The sequence below is a fragment of the Oryctolagus cuniculus genome, chromosome 1 (genome assembly GCF_051225735.1).
Source record: "Oryctolagus cuniculus isolate XC-2025 breed Fujian yellow rabbit chromosome 1, ASM5122573v1, whole genome shotgun sequence".
In the NCBI taxonomy this organism is placed as follows: domain Eukaryota; kingdom Metazoa; phylum Chordata; class Mammalia; order Lagomorpha; family Leporidae; genus Oryctolagus; species Oryctolagus cuniculus.
The window spans coordinates 53,882,804-53,901,318 of record NC_142867.1 but is presented as its reverse complement, the minus strand read 5'-3'; the positions used below and the strand labels follow the sequence as shown (position 1 = coordinate 53,901,318).

The following is an 18,515-nucleotide window of genomic DNA, read 5'->3' as shown; positions in this document are numbered from 1 at the left end:
TTGAATGGTGCTGCTATAAATTTTCTAAAATGTGGATCTGGAAGCACAAAAGCACCTGTTTTTGTTTTACTAGGCATTGAAATTGTTGACCTTAAGTATATGTGATGTTCCGTTTTAGTCATACTTCAGCATTTTACAGACAATGGAAAGAAAAATACAAGAGGGAGAGAGATTTGTCCAAGATCACCTCACAGGACTAGAACCTGGGGTTCTCTCTCCCAGGATGGTTTATGTAGGTCTGGATTTCAACGAGAGGCTGGCCAAGGGATTCAGCAGTCTCACAACAGCGCACTTTTAGTTTATAAACTATTACAATCAAGCCCTTGGGTAGGATGAAGCCAGTGACGAAGCCTATGGCAGCTGTCCAGCTGGGCTGTAACTGTAAATACCACTTCACACAGGAGGGAGTCAGTGCAAGTTTTTAACTGCATGCAGGACAGCTCGTGGCATGTGTCTCTCCCCCACTCCAAGAAGCCACTAAGACCACCAAGGCAGAGCATTCCTTACCACGGTGCACGGTGCTTCCTAAATTATTCTGTATTTAGGACTTCTGTCCTACAAATGGATATCAGCAACGTGTGAAAGAACAGAGAGCCACAGACACAGAAGGTTAGAGCTGAAAGTAACTCCCAGGGCCAACACGTCAGTGTGTGGATTGGCAACATGGAAACACCTGTATGATCTGTTTTAAAAATATCCAACCTTTGGTTTTATCCCCAGATCTTAAAGTGTCTGGAGACAGGGCTGTGGGTGTTTGTAACAGTCTCCTGGTCCTGGGATGGTGAGGCACAGCCAGGAGAGAGAATGGCTATTCTGATCCAGTCACTTCCATTTGTCAGTGAGGAAATGGAGGCTCAGAAAAGGGGGTGGATGTTCCTGAGCTCACACAGCTATCGATCTGCACATCTCGCAATTCCCTGACCAGAGCCCCAGGGCTGAGAGCAGAGTTTTGAGCTGTCCTTATGTGTCTGATGCAATCAAAACACACTTTCAGCGGCCAGTGTCATGGCGCAGTGGGCTAAGCCGCTGCCTAGAACACCAGCACCCCATAGGAGTGCAGATTTCAGTCCAGGCTGCTCCACTTTCGATTCAGCTCCGTGCTAATGGACCTGGGAAGGCAGTGGAAGATGGCCCAAGTGCTTGGGCCCCTGCCATCCACATGGGAGACCCTGAGGGAGTTCCTGGTGCCTGGGTTCAGCCTGTTTGTGGTCCTTTGAGGAGTGAACCAGCAGATGAGGATTTTTCTCTCCCTTTGTAACTCTTTTAAATAAATAAAATAACTTTTTAAAAGATTTGTTTGAAAGGCAGAGTTACAGAGGCTGAGGCTGAGGCAGAGGTGAGAGAGAGAAGTCTTCCATCTGCTGGTTCACTCCCCAAATAGCTGCAATGGCCAGAGCTGGGCTGATCCAAAGCCAGGAGCTTCTTCCAGGTCTCCCACGTGGGTGCAGGAGCCCAAGGACTTGGGCCATCTTCCACTGCTTTCCCAGGCCATAGCAGAGAGCTGGATGGGAAGAGGAGCAGCCGGGACTCGAACCAGCACCCATATGGGATGCCTGCACTGCAGGCAGCAGCCCTAAATTTTTTTTTATAAATATTTATTTATTTGAAAGGCAGTGTCAGCTCCCATTTTTCTTTTTTATTTATTTTAAGATTTATTATATTTCAAAGAGTTACAGAGAGAGGTAGAGACAGAAAATTCTTCCATCTGCTGGTTCACTCCCCATATGGCTTCAACAGCCGGAGCTGGGCTGATCCAAAGCCAGGATCCAGGAACTTCTTCCGGGTCTCCCATGTGTGTGCAGGAGCCTAAGGACTTGGGCCATCTTCTACTGCTTTCCCTGGGGCGCATTAGCAGGGAGCTGGATCAGAAGTGGAGCAGCCAGGACTCGAAGAGGCTGGGGCTTTAAACTACTGAGCTACAGCGCCTGCCCCAATAAATCTTTTTTAAAACTATGCTTTTATTTGGCTTCTCACTATCTCTTTAAGATCTTTGGGGAGCGGGGCAGAGGCTTATGGCAGTCCTCCCAGGCCAGCAGACATCAGGACTTCTCTGCTTTCTACCAAGTCAAAGGGAGCAACAAAAGTCTCATTTTCCAAAAAGGTAAAATTATGACGCTGCAGCACAGATAAGATGAACCTGTACCCTGCCGAGAATCTACAGACCATCTGGTTAAATTTCAGCTGCTGCAGTTTGCTGATTGGCTCCAGTTAAGGTGGAGGGGGTTATCAGACTGCTTTATTCGCATCTCCTGGGAAGGAAGCACAGCTGATCTCTGGGACCTGCAAGTGGGGGCTGGGAAGAGACTCCGGATCCAGGTGGCTGCTCCCCGCAGTTTTCCATTACTGGCTGGGATCGCAAGGCTTCCGGAGCTTTCTTTCCTCCACGCTTTTGTTTCCCTACTCATCAGCATGCATGTGCTAAGAGCAGCCCAGCTTTGAACCTCAGCCTGGTGCTCGGATTCCAGATTGGGGCCACCTGACTGGCTGTCAGGCAGGTGTTCCCTGTGGGTCAGGTGTTCACCCAGATTCCATCAGCTGTAGCTACGGGGCAAGAGCCACGAGGAAGAGACGCGGTTGCCCAGGGGGCTGTGTGTGAAAGGCAGACACCGAGAGTCCCACTGAGAACTCAAGATGAGCAAGCACAAGCTTGTGCCTTTGAATCATTTCCAGGATGAGTCCCGAGCGCTGTGTTGTGTCACTCCCCATCACTGTTCTTTTTGTTCAGGCGGGATAAGAGGGGGTGGGGTCGTGGAATTCACAGGAGTCCATACTTGAGCCTTTTCCATTCCCGTTTCCACCCACATGTGGGACCCTTCTTTGTACAAGCTGTTGAAGTGCTAGAAACCCAGATTTCTTGCAAGAACGAGCACCTTGACCCTCCTCTCATGAGCCTCACTTGTAGGTGGACGGCCACGGCTGCGTGCCGGAGTGGCTGTCCGTGTTCGGTGGGCAAAAGCTACGGGACTCATAGCCACGCGGGAAGTGGGGACCCAGCCCCAGGCCAGCTTCGGTGCAGCTCCCAAGGTGTGCCGGGGAGCGTGCTGGACGCAAAGCCCTCGCCGCCTGCAGGCTTACACGGGCCCACGCATACACTTAACAGATGAGGCCACTTGCCCCACGGGGGGCGAATTAGGGGCGTCCTCCCCTCCCCGGGCAGCCCTGGGACGCGGGCAGCGCCTTCCCGGGCGGAGGGCGGCGCGAGGGAGGGAGCGAGGGAAGGGAAAGGCGAGCGTGAGCTGCTTCGAATGCTTGGAATAATTCCGCTTCCGTTTGGGAAGCCGCAGCCTCAGTCCCGCCGCCGCCGCCCGCCGCGTCCGCTCAGCTCCAGCGCCGCGTCCCGCCCGGCCCGCGGCTGCCCGCTCCGCCGCCATGGCCACCTCCCCGCAGAAGTCCCCCTCTGCCCCCAAGTCCCCCACTCCCAAGTCGCCCCCGTCCCGCAAGAAAGATGACTCCTTCCTGGGGAAACTCGGGGGCACCCTGGCCCGGAGGAAGAAAGCCAAGGAGGGTGAGTGCGGCCGAGCCGGGGAGAGCGGCGCGGGTCGGGGCCCGGAGGAGCCGGGGCTCCGGGGCCGGGCGGGAGCGCGCGGCGGGTGCCCGGCGCGGTGGGGCGCGCGCTCGCTTCCCGGGAGCGGCGGGCGGGAGAGCGAGGCGCACCCCGCACCGCGGCCCCGCCGCCTCCGGCCCTGTGGGCGCCTGGCCACGGCCGCCCGGCGCTGCCTTCCCGGGCAGGCGCCCCTGCGGGGCCGCGGACGCGCGCCGCGTGGCAGACAGCGGGAGGCGGCGGGACGCGGAGCCCAGGCCTGGACTCGGCTCGTAGGCTGCTGCCGCCGCCGCCGCCGCCGCTAGGCCCGTGTCTCCGCCCTCTCCGCGCCCCAAAGCTGGCATTTCCCAAGTTTCCGCTGAAACTTTTCCTGGGCGCCGTCACGCTCGCGCTCTGCCTTCATTGGTCTGCAATCTGGCCGTTTCCTGTGGAGTCCTCTTGCAGCAGCCTGGCGGCTCTGGCCCCCGCGGCCCTGTCGTCCATCCCTAGGCCTGCGTTGGTGCGGGGGATTAGTTAGCATCGGTCGTTTGCTGAATGAATGCGTGGGGAACTGGCAGTCCTAGCGGTCCCCCGGTGTAGTAATGATAAACTCTGATCCGGGGAAATCACAACCGGCATGAATTGAGGCGATCGTAATTTTTTTTTTTCCACAATAATTTGCATGTAATGCATTTTGTCTCGCGGGTGGATTTAGCATCCTGGTCGTGGTTTGGAAAATAAGGCGGCGGTTCTCATGAAGGCGGTTAGTGACAGGTGTGTGGCTATGAGATGCAGGGTTAGGAAGCGTGTTTTATAGACTGCTCATGGACAGGAAATAACCTCTTGGAAAGCTTTGATGCTGACATGTAAAGTAAGTTTTATGTTCTTGAGGTACCTTAAAGCGTGAAAACTTTAATGCTGAGATTGAACCCAGGTCGACCTTAAGAACTGGATTTCTATTCTCTAGACGGAAGGAGGAAGCAGTAAAACACTACTGGTTACAGTGGTCCTTGTAAACCTACCTGCGTCCAAGACCCCCAGTAGATGGAGGAAACCGTACATAGCACTGAACCCCGGATATATACTGTGTTTTCCTATACAGGCATACCTTTGATGACATTTAACTTAAAAAGAGGTTAGCACCAGTAGATGCCACAATTGTAACAATGTTGTAATACATGCTATGTAACCTGGTCTGTCTCTCATCCTCGTGCTTGGTGTGGTTATGTGAGGGGCTGCAATGCCTGTGTGATGATATCAAGTGAGGTGAATGACACAGGCGTGGGGATAGAGCGTCAGGCTTCTGCAGAAGGGTAATTGGAACACAAGCACTGTGTCGACCTCGCGACAGTGGATCTGATGACCTTGATGACGGCTAAGCGACTAATAAGTGGGTAACTTATACATAACAGATACGCTGGATAGGAGGATGACTCATGTCCCAAGTGGGACAGAGAGGGGCAGCCCGAGATTCTGTCACAATATGTAGAATGACATGCAACATAAAACATGTGAACTGTTTCTGGAATTTTCCAGCTTGTAAGACTGAAGCCTTGGAAAGTGCATGCTCCTATTTTGGTAACCTGTTGAGTAGTATACAGTTGGTGGCAAATCATGAAATCCTGGCTTGAAAGCCTCTCTCTGAACTGTCCTTCCAGGTTTTTCCTCCAGTTTCCTTGTATAGGCTCATCCTGCTTACGAGTAGACTTAAGAATTATTGAAACTTAGATGTACCATGAATACTCACCCCATCTTGACCAACTCTATAGGAAAATTGACTTTCTATTTAGCCAAACGTTAATCTCTCTGTACTACTGTTTGTGGGGCCAGGAGAATAGAAAGAACCTCGTGATGGCCTTTCATCTTTTTAAAGTAGACTAGCCTGCTTTCTGGAGTCTTCCCTTAACCAAGCAAACAGCCTCTGCTCTTATAGTTATCCTCAAAGAATGGATGTGGTTTATAAGGCCCTCTGGTATGCTGCCTCTTCAGTTGGAATCAAGGTCACTGCAGGAAGCAGAAGGCCAATATAGTTGGGATTTTGGAAATAATTTAGTGAAGAGACTGTTGACCTAGCTGTGGGCAGGGTTAAGGGAACCAAGAAGGGAGGCTGCTGCACCTGTGGGCCAGCAATAGGTAGGAGCTGTTCCCACTCCTGGGCCCAAGGGGCAAGTGAAGCCAACTGGAACCTGGAGGAGGTTGGAGTCCTGGAAGAGAGGCTGCCTGCCAGAAGCTGTCATTGCAGAGGGACTTAGCCATGATCAGAAATGTGCAGGTGGAGCAGAGTGGCACAAGAAATGCAGATTCTTGTGGTGTGGTGGGTAAAGCCGCCCTCTGTGGCACCGGCATCCCATATGGGCACCAGTTCAAGTCCTGGCTGCTCCACTTCCGATCCAGCTCCCTGCTAATGCACCTGGGAAAGCAGCAGCAGATGGCACAAGTGCTTGGGCCACTGTACTCATGTGAAGCTCCTGGCTTTGGTCTGGCCTAGCTCTGGCTGATGCGACCATTTGGGGAGTGAACCAGCAGATAAGATCTCTCTCCCTCTTTGTCTCTCTATAACTCTGCCTTTAAAATAAACAAAAATCTTAAAAAAAAAAAAAAAGCTGCTGGAGAGGATGTGGGGAAAAAGGGACACTACCCCACTGTTGGTGGGAATGCAAATTGGTTAAGCCACTATGGAAGTCAGTCTGGAGATTCCTCAGAAACCTGAATATAACCCTACCATTCAACCCAGCCATCCCACTCCTTGGAATTTACCCAAAGGAAACAAAATTGGCAAACAAACAAGCTGTCTGCACATTAATGTTTATTGCAGCTCAATTCACAATAGCTAAGACCTGGAACCAACCCAAATGCCCATCAACGGTAGACTGGATAAAGAAATTATGGGACATGTACTCTATCGAATACTATACAGCAGTCAAAAACAACGAAACCCGGTCATTTGCAACAAGATGGAGGAATTTGGAAAACATCATGCTGAGTGAATTAAGCCAGTCCCAAAGGGACAAATATCGTATGTTCTCCCTGATCGGCGACAACTAACTGAGCACCAAAGAGGAAACTTGTTGAAGTGAAATGGACACTATGAGAAACAGTGACTTGATCAGCTCTTGTCCTGACGGTTGATGTACAATGTAATACTTTATCCATTTTAGTTTTTTTTTGTTCTAGTACCATTGGTTGAACTCTGTAATTAACACACAATTATTCTTAGGTGTTTAAATTTTAACTGAAAAGTGATCCCTGTTAGGAATTTGGAAAACATTATGCTGAGTGAAATAAGCCAATCCCAAAGGGACAAATACCACTTGTTCTCCCTGATAGGTGACAACTAACTGAGCACCAAAAAGGAAACCTGTTAAAGTGAAATGAACACTATGAGAAACGGTGACTTGATCAGCCCTTGCCCTAACTGTTAATGAACAACTTAATTCGTTATCCCTCTTAGTATTTTTTTTTTGTTTGTTCTACTTAATACTTTTGGTTGAATACTGTAATCAATACACAATTCTTCTTAAGTGCTGAAACTTAAAAGTGATCGCTGTTAAATATAAGAGTGGGAATAAGAGAGGGAAGAGATGTGCAATTCGGGACACGCTCAAGCTGACTTACCTCAAACAGTAGAGTTAGAAACATACCAGGGGATTCGAATTCAATCCCATCAAGGTGGCATGTACCAATGCCATCTCACTAGTCCCAGTGGTCAATTTCTTTTCACAATTGATCATAATGATAGGACTAAGAACCAAAGGGATCACATAAACAAGAATAGTGTCTGCAAATACTAGCTGATAGAAGAAAAAAGGGAGAGAACGATCCAACATGGGAAGTGAGATACACAGCAGACCCATAGAATGGCAGATGTCCTAAACAGCACTCTGGCCTCAGAATCAGTCCTTAAGGCATGCGGATCCGGCTGAAATGCCCATGAGAGTATTTCAGGCATGGAAAGCCAAGACACTCTGGGGAAAAAAAAAAAAAACACCTAAATGAAAGATCTCCGTGAGTGGGATCCCAGTGGAAAGAATGGGTCATCAAAGAAGGAGGTACCTTTCTCTGAAGGGAGGAGAGAACTTCCACTTTGACCATGGCCTTGTCTAAATATGATCAGAGTCGGTGAACTCAGGGGGCTTCCATAGCCTTGGCAGCTCATGACAAGAGCCTAGGGTGATTACTGATGCCATAAACAAGAGTGTCAATTTGTTAAGTCAACAACAGGAGTCACTGTGCACTTACTCCTCATGTAGGATCTCTGTCCTTAGTGTGCTGTACATTGAGATTTAATGCTATAACTAGTACTGAAACAGTATTTTTCACTTTATGTTTCTGTGTGGGAGCAAACTGTTGAAATCTTTACTTAATGCATGCTAAACTGATCTTCTGTATATAAAGAGAATCGAAAATGAATCTTGATGTGAATGGAAGGGGAGAGGGAATGGGAAAGGGGAGGGTTGCGGGTGGGAGGGACGTTATGGGGGGGAACCCATTGTAATCCATAAGCTGTACTTTGGAAATTTATATTCATTAAATAAAAGTTTAAAAAAAAAAAGCATATTTTCTTCTTCAGCCTCTGAGTCTTCTAGGGTTTCCCGTTGGCTGCACCTGGTGAGGAGTTACCAGGATAAGGGAATCTGGTGAGCAACATGTGGGGACCAGCTCCTTTATGGTGCACAGCGCTGTGCACAGTGCGGGGAGTGGACAGTTCCTAGCAGACCCTGTCACAGTGAGCTAATCAGAAGTCAACATGGTTCAGTAGTGGTCTAAGCTGAGTAGCCTAGATTAGGGCAGGACCGCTGTCTCCCTCACTCTAGCCTAGCCATAGTGTACTACTATTGCAGCTCAGATTGCTTTTTTTTTTTTTTTTTTTTTTTGGACAGGCAGAGTTAGAGACAAAGGCCTTCCTTTTTCCTTTGGTTCACCCCCCAAATGGCCGCTACGGCCGCTGCACTGCGCCGATCCGAAGCCAGGAGCCAGGTGCTTCCTCCTGGTCTCCCATGCGGGAACAAGGCCCAAGGACTTGGGCCATCCTCCACTGCCTTCCTAGGCCACAGCAGAGAGCTGGACTGGAAGAGGAGCAACTGGGACAGAACCAGTGCCCCAACCGGGACTAGAACCCGGTGTGCTGGCACCGCAGGCGGAGGATTAGCCTAGTGAGCTGTGGTGCCGGCCAAGGTTGCTTTTGTTTATTCCACCAGCCACAGTACCTTGTTCTTTCGCTCATTGAGTTTGCTATTAACTGACTCAAAGACATTTTTATGTTTCTCACTCTAACCCCATGCGCTTCCCTATCTCAGATATACTCAATTGGGTTTTTGAAACCAAGTGCAAGATCTAATTAGCTAATCCAGTGGCTGTAAATGAACTCGTGGAAGAGCTCATGGCTTCTTCTAAAGGGGCCAGTCACTACCCAGCTCCAGTGGGGTTGGTGTGGAATGACTGTGTGTGCGGGGTCTCAGTGTGGTACCCGTTGAAGGCTCAGTGAGGTTGGGTCTTGCTGTGCATCCTGCACAAACTCACAGCTCTGTGCCCTGCAGAATCTCTCTTCTTCCACTTTCCCTTTAGTGTTGTAGGGTCTTCTGTTCTTTGTATTTTCCCCAAGACTACTGACATCGCCCTGTCCACAAAATGTCTCAGTGCTTCAGCAGAGAATTCTTCTGTGCCTAAAGACTCCTGTTCGTTTGATACCCGCTGTGCCCCACGGTAGGACACAAAGACTGGAGAGACATGCTATTGGTTGAGTATACCTTATCTGAAATGCTTGGGGTCAGAAGTGTTTCAGGTCAGAGGATTTTGGATTTGGAATATTTGCATAGACTTTACCAGGTTAACATCTTGAATCTGGAATCTGCAATTTGAAATGCTCAAAGTCTGGAACTTTTGAATAATGGGTCAGCTACTTTAAAAGGTTTAGATTTTGTAACATTTCAGATTTTGGATTTTCAGCTTAGGGATGCTCAATTTATATGCATTATTTGGCCTGTGTAGGGCAACAATTTCATATAAGAACATATCCTTCCTAAGGATTCCTGACACACACATCATGGAATGACTTAAGTCTCATAAGAAATGCATTGCAGTCATCATCACCCCTGATGAAAAACAGTGTCCCAGAGCAAGGGAGACTAAGAATAGAAAGTATGGTCTTTAGGATTTGGGCTTGATTTCTGGTCTAGCCTCTTATTTGTTGCTGTGATTTAGGATGGGCTCCTGAAAACCTCCAGGCCTCTTTTTTCTTTGTCTATAGAATGGGAACAAAAATTCCCTCTTTACATGGAAGATGAGGCTTCTATGAGAGAGTGTGCACCATGTATTGCATAGTGTGAATAATAGTAGCTTTTAAAGTTGATGAGTCAGTTTTAAAGAGGCTTTGAAGTTTATTATGGCCTGCAGAAGGTTCTGCAGGCTCTGTAAGTAGCCTAGTAGCCCGTGTCTGTATGAAGTGCCTGTGGCATTGTTTGGGTTCAGTTAGTAGCTAGGGGACCTTCCTTTGCAAGCCAGACCCTTGCGTTCCCCCCAGCATCACCTGCCAGCATTTAAAAATCCCTGGGGTCATTCTCGGGGTTGTAGCTGAGGGGCCTTGGTTTTCCTCAGTGAATTGGGTTTCCAGCCCCCATTTGTGTTGGGCGTGGCCCTCCCCTGTTGCTCTTACCTGCTTTCCATCCCTCTTCCTCCAGCTCTATCCTCAAGGCCTGCCCTTCCAGGATCACCATCTTGCATTGAATCAGCCAGGGGAGGCCCCCACGCCGGATCAGCAGCCACGCCCATTCCTGCCCTTTGCCCATTTCAGCTCACTTTGTCTAGTGCATCAAGTATGGGATGAGGACCTGACTTTCACAATTCTGTAATTCTGTGCTCACCTCTTGGGTCTCGCTGTCCGTTCAGTGTTGCTGGGGAAGGCCCCCAAGCCCTGCAGCAGATGAGTGGCTTCTAGAGTGAGCAGACCCTCAGCAGTGTGGAACAGTCCTTTCTCCTCTCCTAATCAGTTTCATTTGCATTTTCCCATGTGTCTTGCCCAGGCCCTCACCAGTCAAGTGCTTCCCCCAGACCTTGAGGTAGAACATTAAGAACTAGGTGAGAGCGATTTTGAGTTTCTGTCACTCTGCCCCGTCCAGCCCATATCCCAGCTCTCATTTCCAGTCCCTTCCTGTCTTCGTGCCTTCTGACGAGGCCTTGCTCATGGGGCTGTTCCTCTCAGCTGCCTCTCACACTTGCCGCAGCCAGGGACCCTGTGTCTCCTATCCCCAGTCTTCTCTTGCCCCCCGCCCACCCCTGCGCTCCAGCCTTCTGTAAATGTGCTGTCTTTCCCGTAGGAGAACAGGCTCCTGACTGCTGGTTTCCTCTTCATCGGCTCTCCTGCTTCTCCCTTCTTATCTCCTGGTCACTTTCTGAGCCATTCCATTCTTCCACTGATTATTGATTGAGTGTCTGCCGTGTAGCAGGTATGATACAGGTGCTGGAAGAGGGTGGGAATCAGACAAAATGCCTGCCTTCATGGAGCTTACATTCTCGTAGGGGGGAGAACTAATAAACAAGATAAATGGGTAAAATGTGTGTATTTGGATAAGCATGTGATAATTGCTATTGCATGAAATAAAACAGGGAGAGGAGACAGAGTCCTGGGTGGTGGTGGGCTGATGGTCTTCAATAGAAAGGCATGTGTGAGTCAGGACCTGAAGGAGGTGAGGGGGAGAGCCAAATGTATATTTTGCAGGAGGAAAATGTTCAGTGCAGCGGCCCCGAGGCAGGACTGGACCTGCCATGTTGCTGAGGGTCAGTAAGGAGGTCCACGTGGCTGGAGGAGAGAGCAAGGCAGCAGACCCCGGAGGTCTTTAGAGCGAGGGCTGGGGCAGGGCGTGAAAGGCCTTGGAGGCCGCAGCGAGACTGGCACCCTCATGCAGAGTAGGATAGGAAAGTTTGGGAGAGCGTTGTGCAGAGGAATTGCATGATGCCTCTTCCGTTTCAAGAGGATCACTCTGATGGTGTTAAGTGATGCTGGGACAAGAGCAGGGAGGTGGGTTTGGAGGCTTCTAGAAAGATCCAGGTGAGAGATGCGGTAGCAGTCTGGGGGCAGAGCAGTGGCAACAGAACGGGTGAACCTCAAATTCTGGGTGTATTTTGAAGACACAGCACGGGGGATTAACGGAAGAATTGAATGGAAGCTGAGAGGGTGAAGCCAGGATTGTGTTTGGGTTTGAAGAACGGGAAAGGTAGAATTGATCTCCCTTCCCCCCACTTTGGTGGAGAATTCTGCAGGATGACCTGGTTTGGAGAGGAGGGAGAGGAGCTTAGTTTTGGACCTGCCCAGTTAGAGGTGCCTGTTGGGCTTCCCAGTGGAGGTGATGAGGTTGTGGTTGGTTTGGCCTGGAGACACAATAGTGTGCAGCCACGTGGAGCCACGTGAACATGGATGGGGTCACAGAGGAAGGGAGCGTGCAGAGAAAACGGGAGCACTCCCCGGACTGATCCCCAGGGCTTTCTAGTGTTTGGAAGATGGGCGAGGAGATGACAGACTGGGAAGGAGGCTGGGAGCTGTGTGAGAGGCCGAACACCAGGGGACAGCGTGGAGGCCTGGAAGCAGCTGGCGATCAGCACCGGTTCTGTTCCCGCCACTTTGTGACTTCCCCAGCTGCTGTCGCCAGGTTTTCTCCTTTTCAATCACAGTTCCACTTGGGCTCTTAGCAGCATTTGGCATTGGTTTGCTTTCTCAGTTCCTTAAAGTCATCGTCTCCCTTGGCCTTACCCACACTGGGTCCCTAACTACTGCTTTTCAGACCCCTTCACAGACTTTGTACTGTTTGCCCTCCAGTGAGTGGTTCCTGGGGTTTTTAGCTTCTCCTGCTTCGTCCTGTTGTTCCCTCCACTCCCCGCCCCCAACACACACACGCCTCCTCCCCCCAGGTTCTCTCACCTGCTCTCATAGCTTCAGCCACCATCTGCCCACAGATGATTCCCAAATCCATATCTCAGATACTGATCCTCGCCCATATCCCACATGCATCTTCCCGCTGTCTCTTGACTGTGTCACAGGATCCTCAAACTCCACGTGCCTTCCATGGAGTTCTTGTTTGTTTCATATACACAAATCCATGTCTACTCGTCTACCAGCTGCCCAGCTGCCCAAGGCAGAACTGTTGCAGGCTTTTATTTCGGAGGTCAGCACTTTGTCTTAAAGGACCTGATAGTAAATATTTTAGCCTCTGCAGCTTCTACAGCCTTGGTCTCAGCTGTTCAACTCTGCCTCTGTTACTGTCCAGGGGTGGGGAACTTCCAGCTGGTGGGCTGTACAAGGCTCGCAAGATCATTTGGTCTGGCCCTACCAAAGCAACCTCACGCAGGACTCGAAATCCAGTAAATCTGTAGCATGCTGATTTTTGAGTTGATAATTTTGCATGGTCTGTGAATGGTGTTGTAAGTATCCAGATGGCCCTTGGCAGAACAAAGGCTCCAGCCCCTGCCAGAAGATGGGTAAATGGGTCCCTATAACATGTTAGTTATGGACAGTGAGATTGGAATTTCACATAGTTTTTTTGTGTCCCTTTACAGCCATTTAAAAATCTAAAAGCCATTCTTAGCACTCTGAGGATGGTTTCCACTCATGTAGGCTGCACAAAATACAGCAGGCTGGACATGGCTCCTTTTCATCCCTCAGGAAGTCCTGCTGGTTCTGCCTCCTCCATATCACTGCTTTCATCAAGGCCTCGCAAGTGCTGCTGCTTTTAGACTGCTTGTTTATCTTCTACCTGAAATATTGTAGCATCCATCCAAGTGGCCTCCCCATATCTGGTCCCTTTTTGTTCATCCTTCCTTCATCCTTCTGCGAATAAGTTAAAAAAAAATTTTTTTTTAATCTATTTGAAAGGCAGAGAGAGGGAGCCAGATCAGTCTTCATTCCCCACATGTCTTCAGCAGTCAGGACTGGGACAGGCTGAAGCCATGAGCCTGGAACTCCATCCTCATCTCCCATGAGAGTAGCCTGGGAACCCAACCATTCAGGCCATCCCTGGCCACCTCCCAGGTGCATGAGCAAGAAGCTGGACCAGAGCTGAGTGATCAGCACCCAAAGTAGCACTCTGATATGGGGCATGGGCGTCCCAAGCAGTGACTCCACCCACTGTGTGACAGCGTCCATCCCAATATGATGTTTCTGCAGACACAGAGCAAGGGCCACTGTTGTGGGGTGGCAGATTAAGCTGTGAGTCGTGATGCCGGTGTGCCATATTGGAGTGCTGGTGTGAGTCCCAGCTGCTCTGCTTCTGATCCAGCTCCTTGCTAATGCAGCTGGAAAGGTAGCAGGTGGTGGCTCCTACCATCCACTTGGGAGACCAGGATGGAGTTTCTGGCTCCTTACGTCAGCCTAGTCCAGACCTGTTGTGGCCATTTTGGGAATAAACCAGTAGATGGAAGATCTCCCTCTCTCTCTCTCTCACTCTCCCACTCACTCTGCCTTTCAGATAGATCGACTGATAGATCTTATAAAAAGTTAAAAGAGCTGGCGCTGTGGCTCACTAGGCTAATCCTCCGCCTGCGGCGCTGGCACACCGGGTTCTAGTCCCGGTTGGGGTGCTGGATTCTGTCCTGGTCACTCCTCTTCCAGTCCAGCTCTCTGCTGTGGCCCAGGAAGGCAGTGGAGGATGGCCCAGTGCTTGGGCCCTGCACCGGCATGGGAGACCAGGAGGAAGCACCTGGCTCCTGGCTTTGGATCGGTGCAGTGCCAGCTGCAGCACACCGGCCGTAGTGGCTACTTGGGGGGTGAACCAACGGAAAAAGGAAGACCTTTCTCTCTGTCTCTCTCTCTCTCATTGTCTAACTCTACCTGTCAAAAAAATTTTTTTTAAAAAAAGTTAAAAAAAAAAACACAAAGATAACTTCTCCCCACGGCAAATTTCTCAGCATAGCATTCAAGAATGTCACAACCACTCTTTCCTTTACTTTTTGATGCTGTCTCCTCTATTTCCCTCCCCCCCCCCAAAAAAAATCTCCATTTTAGCCGCAGCAAACCACCCTTCATTCCCCAGACACATCCTGTTCTTTCACAGGCTTTTACCTTGTCACATGCTAATACACCTTTCTAGAAAGATCTTCTGCTCTATAAACTCTATTCGTTCATCAAGACCAAACTCGGACATCCCCTCTGCATGGAGCTTTCCATTGCACCTCCAGGGAAAGGGGGACAGTCCCTTCTCTGGCCCCTCGGTGCCTTGTTCCTGCTGTGCTGTAGCACTGGCCACGTGGCACTGCCACCACGTGTGGCTGTGTGTGGCACACACTGTGGTGAGACCCTCCTGCCGCCCTCCTGCCTGGTAAAATATTTAACACATAATGATCTTGGAATTTCTGTGGAATGAATCTCCCCATATTCACTTTGGTGGGGAAAATAGCCCCCCACTCATTGGTTGTGTGACTTCATACGGATTTCTCCCCCTTTCTTATATTAACTGCCCGTTTCTAATATTGGAGGATTAGGCTAAATAACCTCACAGGGCCCTGCAGCCCTGGTATTGTGTGAGTTCCGAGCTCTGATTTCACCAGGCTTCTCTCAAATTCAGTTTTATTGTGTCTGTCGGGTGGTCTGGGAATTACATCATCACAAAGACCTCTTTCTTCCCTGCACTAATGAAGGCACCTCTGTGTCGGGAGGAGGAGATGGAGACGGGGATAAGTGGGCCCGGGCCCAAGGACACCTCCGTGTTAGGAACCAGCCTCCTTGTCTCATGGAATATCTCCATTTGGTGAACAAGCACAGTTCATAATTAGGTTGTAGCTATTACTACAGGAGGAGAGATGAAATCCTCGTGTAAACATTTGTAAGCATCTAAAATCTCCACTCACAGTCATGGAAAAAAAGAACAACATCTGAGAGACGTCTCACCACAACTTCAGTAGTAAAATACTAATAAAAAAAAAAAAAACACAGATGTAAGCATTCTGGTAAGTTCTTAGTAGGTTGCACAGGCTGACATCGGTAGGGTATCCAAACGAGCTTGGCCTGAGGACCGCAGTCCCTGGCCAGGGAGGCCTCACCGGGCTGGGGCCCTGGCCTCAGCCCTTCTCTTTCATTTCCCTGCAGACGCCAGGCGTCTGCTCACATTTGTACCCCAGGGGTCTAGCACAGCACCGGTGTACTTAACGTCCTCGTAAATGCTTCTCATCCAAGTGCCTGAGTTGTCACCGGGTGTTTTCTTCCCACTGAGGGAGTGCGCAGGTTACTGTAAATTCTGTTCCAACCTCAGGTGACTCTTCCGGTCCCCAGAGTCCACCAGAGCCCCTCTGTGTGTGTGTCTGTGTGTGTGCGCGCGCGTGTGCATGTATCTTATAAAAATGTCTACCCTCCTTCCCATACACACAAAAGAATCTCTTTACCTGTTGTAGGAAGACATTATCAGCTAGTCTAGCTTGGCATATATGCAAAGGTCCTTAGGCCATCGGTTTGGGTCCTAGGATCCGTGGGTGTTGATTGCATAGTGGGGCAGTGAACCTGCAGGGAGGCCCACTGGTTGCGGGGGGCAGGGAGGCCTGGATAATATGCAGTGCAGAAATGACTTTGCACATAATCATGTTAGAGTGCTAAATGAAGAAGGACCAAGATGAATCCACCTATTTGCAAGATTTGAGAGACATATGCCAACCACGTAGCCTCTGAGTTTTTAAAATAAAAGTCTTTTCTTCCCAGTTATAAAATTAACCCATGCATATGGGATTTCTGGAAAAGTAGAAAGATAAACAACCATACAAAGTTTCACATCCCAAAGGCCATTGCTGTTATCATTTTGGTTTACTTCTCTTATTTATTCTACCTTTTGTTCTTACTTACAGTTGTGAATATACTAGGTAACTAGGTATATTCATAAAAATTCTGTATTTTTCCTTCTAGTTATTATATATTTTTCATTATTCATCTTACTAAAGTTTTATAGGTGCATAATATTCCATTGGGTGACTCTCTTGTTTGTTTTTTTTTTTAAGATTTATTTATTTGAAAGAATTACACATGGAGAGGTCTTCCATCCGCTGATTCACTCCCCAGTTGGTCACAGTGGCCGGAGCTGCGCCCATCCAAAGCCAGGAGCTTCTTCCAGGTCTCCCACATGGGTGCAGGGACCCAAGGACTTGGGCCATCTTCTACTGCTTTCCCAGGCCACACAGAGAGCTGGGTCGGAAAAGGAGCAGCTGGAACTCAAACTGGCGCCCATATGGGATGCCGGCACTGCAGGCGGCAGCTTCACTCGCTGCACCACAGCGCTGGCCCCTCTCCTGTTGTTTACTCAACCATTTCCTTTGCTTCTTTTTTTTTCTCCTTAGAAATAATGTGGCCTAAAGGTTTTAGAAGATATTCAGGATAATTGTCTCGGGTAGAGCCCCAAAAAGCAAACAAAGGGTCAGAGTGACGAGTGGCGGGTTAACACGCGTCCTTTAGAACTGGCAGCCAAGGAGCAGAACCTGCGGTTGCCGGTTGCTGCCGGAGCTCCCTGCTGGGTGGCTCAGAAGTGAAGCCCTTGTGTCAGGCTGCAGCTTCTGTTGGCTGCTGGCTGGCAACACCACATCCCCTAAGGTGCCGGCTCAGAGGGTGGTGGTCGGGGCCGCAGGCTTCAAGCCTGCCAGGGACCATGCTGAGTAAGGCTGAGGCTCAGCTGGCTCTTTATTTTGGGATGTTCTCCTTATAGGGCCATCCTTCCATCTTTATGTGGCTCCTCACTGAGCCCAGTGGTGGCCGCCTTGGGAACAGGCCCCGGCTGGCAGCCATCACCCCTGTCCTCCCCTCCCCCACTCCAGGTCTCTCTAGGCCAGTGGGGGAGGGTAGGTGAAGGAGGTCCTTTGTCTTGAATACCTCCCCCAACCCCAACCTCTGACCTCCTGGGCTCATCCCTGCCCTGGTGTCACAGACCTCAGGTGTATGCAGAGTGCTATGGCGGACATATTTAGGTTGGCTGCTCATATAGGGGAACCCTTGGGTGATCCAGTGCCTTAAGCTGGGTCTGAGCTGGGCCTCAGGGGCCAGGCATCAGCCTGCTGCAGTGAGAGGCCATCGTCAGGGGTCTCACTTCACCTCTGAAGAGCGGCTCCTAGCCTGCTGGAGCAGGTCGCATAAGGTTCCGGGCACTCTCTGGGGAGGTAGCCGGCTCCCCGGGAGTGCTGTGTGCAAGGCGTTTCTGTCATCGCTGAATTCATACTCCGTTCCCTTCACTCATTCCCTTATCTCTTTACAATCTTAGGCAGCTCCTCTCGCTGTGCTGTGGAAAGCCTAGTCTGGCTCAGCGACCCAAGCTCTTTCCGAGATGCAGCTGACCGCCCGGGGGTGAAGGTGTTGGGCTGCTTCTGCTTCCACAGTGATGTCCACCAGGGTCACCACGCTCCTGAGGACACCAGGGGCTCGGTGCAGCAGCCCCCGTGCCTGTTTGCTTCCAGCATCCATCCCCTGGCAGAATCAGGAGCCTGCCAATTGCAGGATCGCGCGGACTTTCCCACTCAAGATAATTATTCCTTTTTTTTTTTTTTTTTTTTTTTTTTTTACAGGCAGAGTGAGAGAGAGAAAGGTCTTCCTTTTGCCATTGGTTCACCCTCCAATGGCCGCCACGGCTGGTGCGCTGCGGCCGGCGTACCGCGCTGATCCGAAGGCAGGAGCCAGGTGCTTCTCCTGGTCTCCCATGCGGGTGCAGGGCCCAAGGACTTGGGCCATCCTCCACTGCACTCCCTGGCCGCAGCAGAGAGCTGGCCTGGAAGAGGGGCAACCGGGACAGAATCCGGCGCCCCGACCGTGACTAGAACCTGGTGTGCCGGCACCGCAGGCAGAGGATTAGCCTATTGAGCCGCGGCACCGGCCAAGATAATTATTCCTAACGCAACTTTTGTCTTGGTCAGCTGCTGGGGAGGGGAAGGAGGGAGGAATTTGGGAGGGTCCTGTTTTGGTCAGCTTTTCAGGACCACAGCAAACTACCTGAAGCAATGAACTTCATAAAGAGAAAAGGTTTATTTAGCTCAGTGTTGGAGGTTTAAG

The 18,515-nt window shown here is 50.2% G+C and overlaps 1 protein-coding gene across 2 annotated transcripts in view; it reads left to right on the top strand.

The window, feature by feature from the left end:
• Nucleotides 1-3,200: 3,200 nt before the first annotated feature.
• PARVA (parvin alpha) overlaps nt 3,201-18,515 on the top strand; it is a 167,573-nt gene continuing 152,258 nt past the window's right edge. Inside the window, exon 1 of one of the 2 annotated variants that reach the window (XM_051824857.3) lies at nt 3,201-3,505. In XM_051824857.3, coding sequence (XP_051680817.1) covers nt 3,370-3,505 — 136 coding nt within the window. In that variant the 5' untranslated portion in view covers nt 3,201-3,369. The remainder of the gene's footprint in view (nt 3,506-18,515) is intronic. The other variant, XM_051824848.3, reaches the window with a different exon arrangement.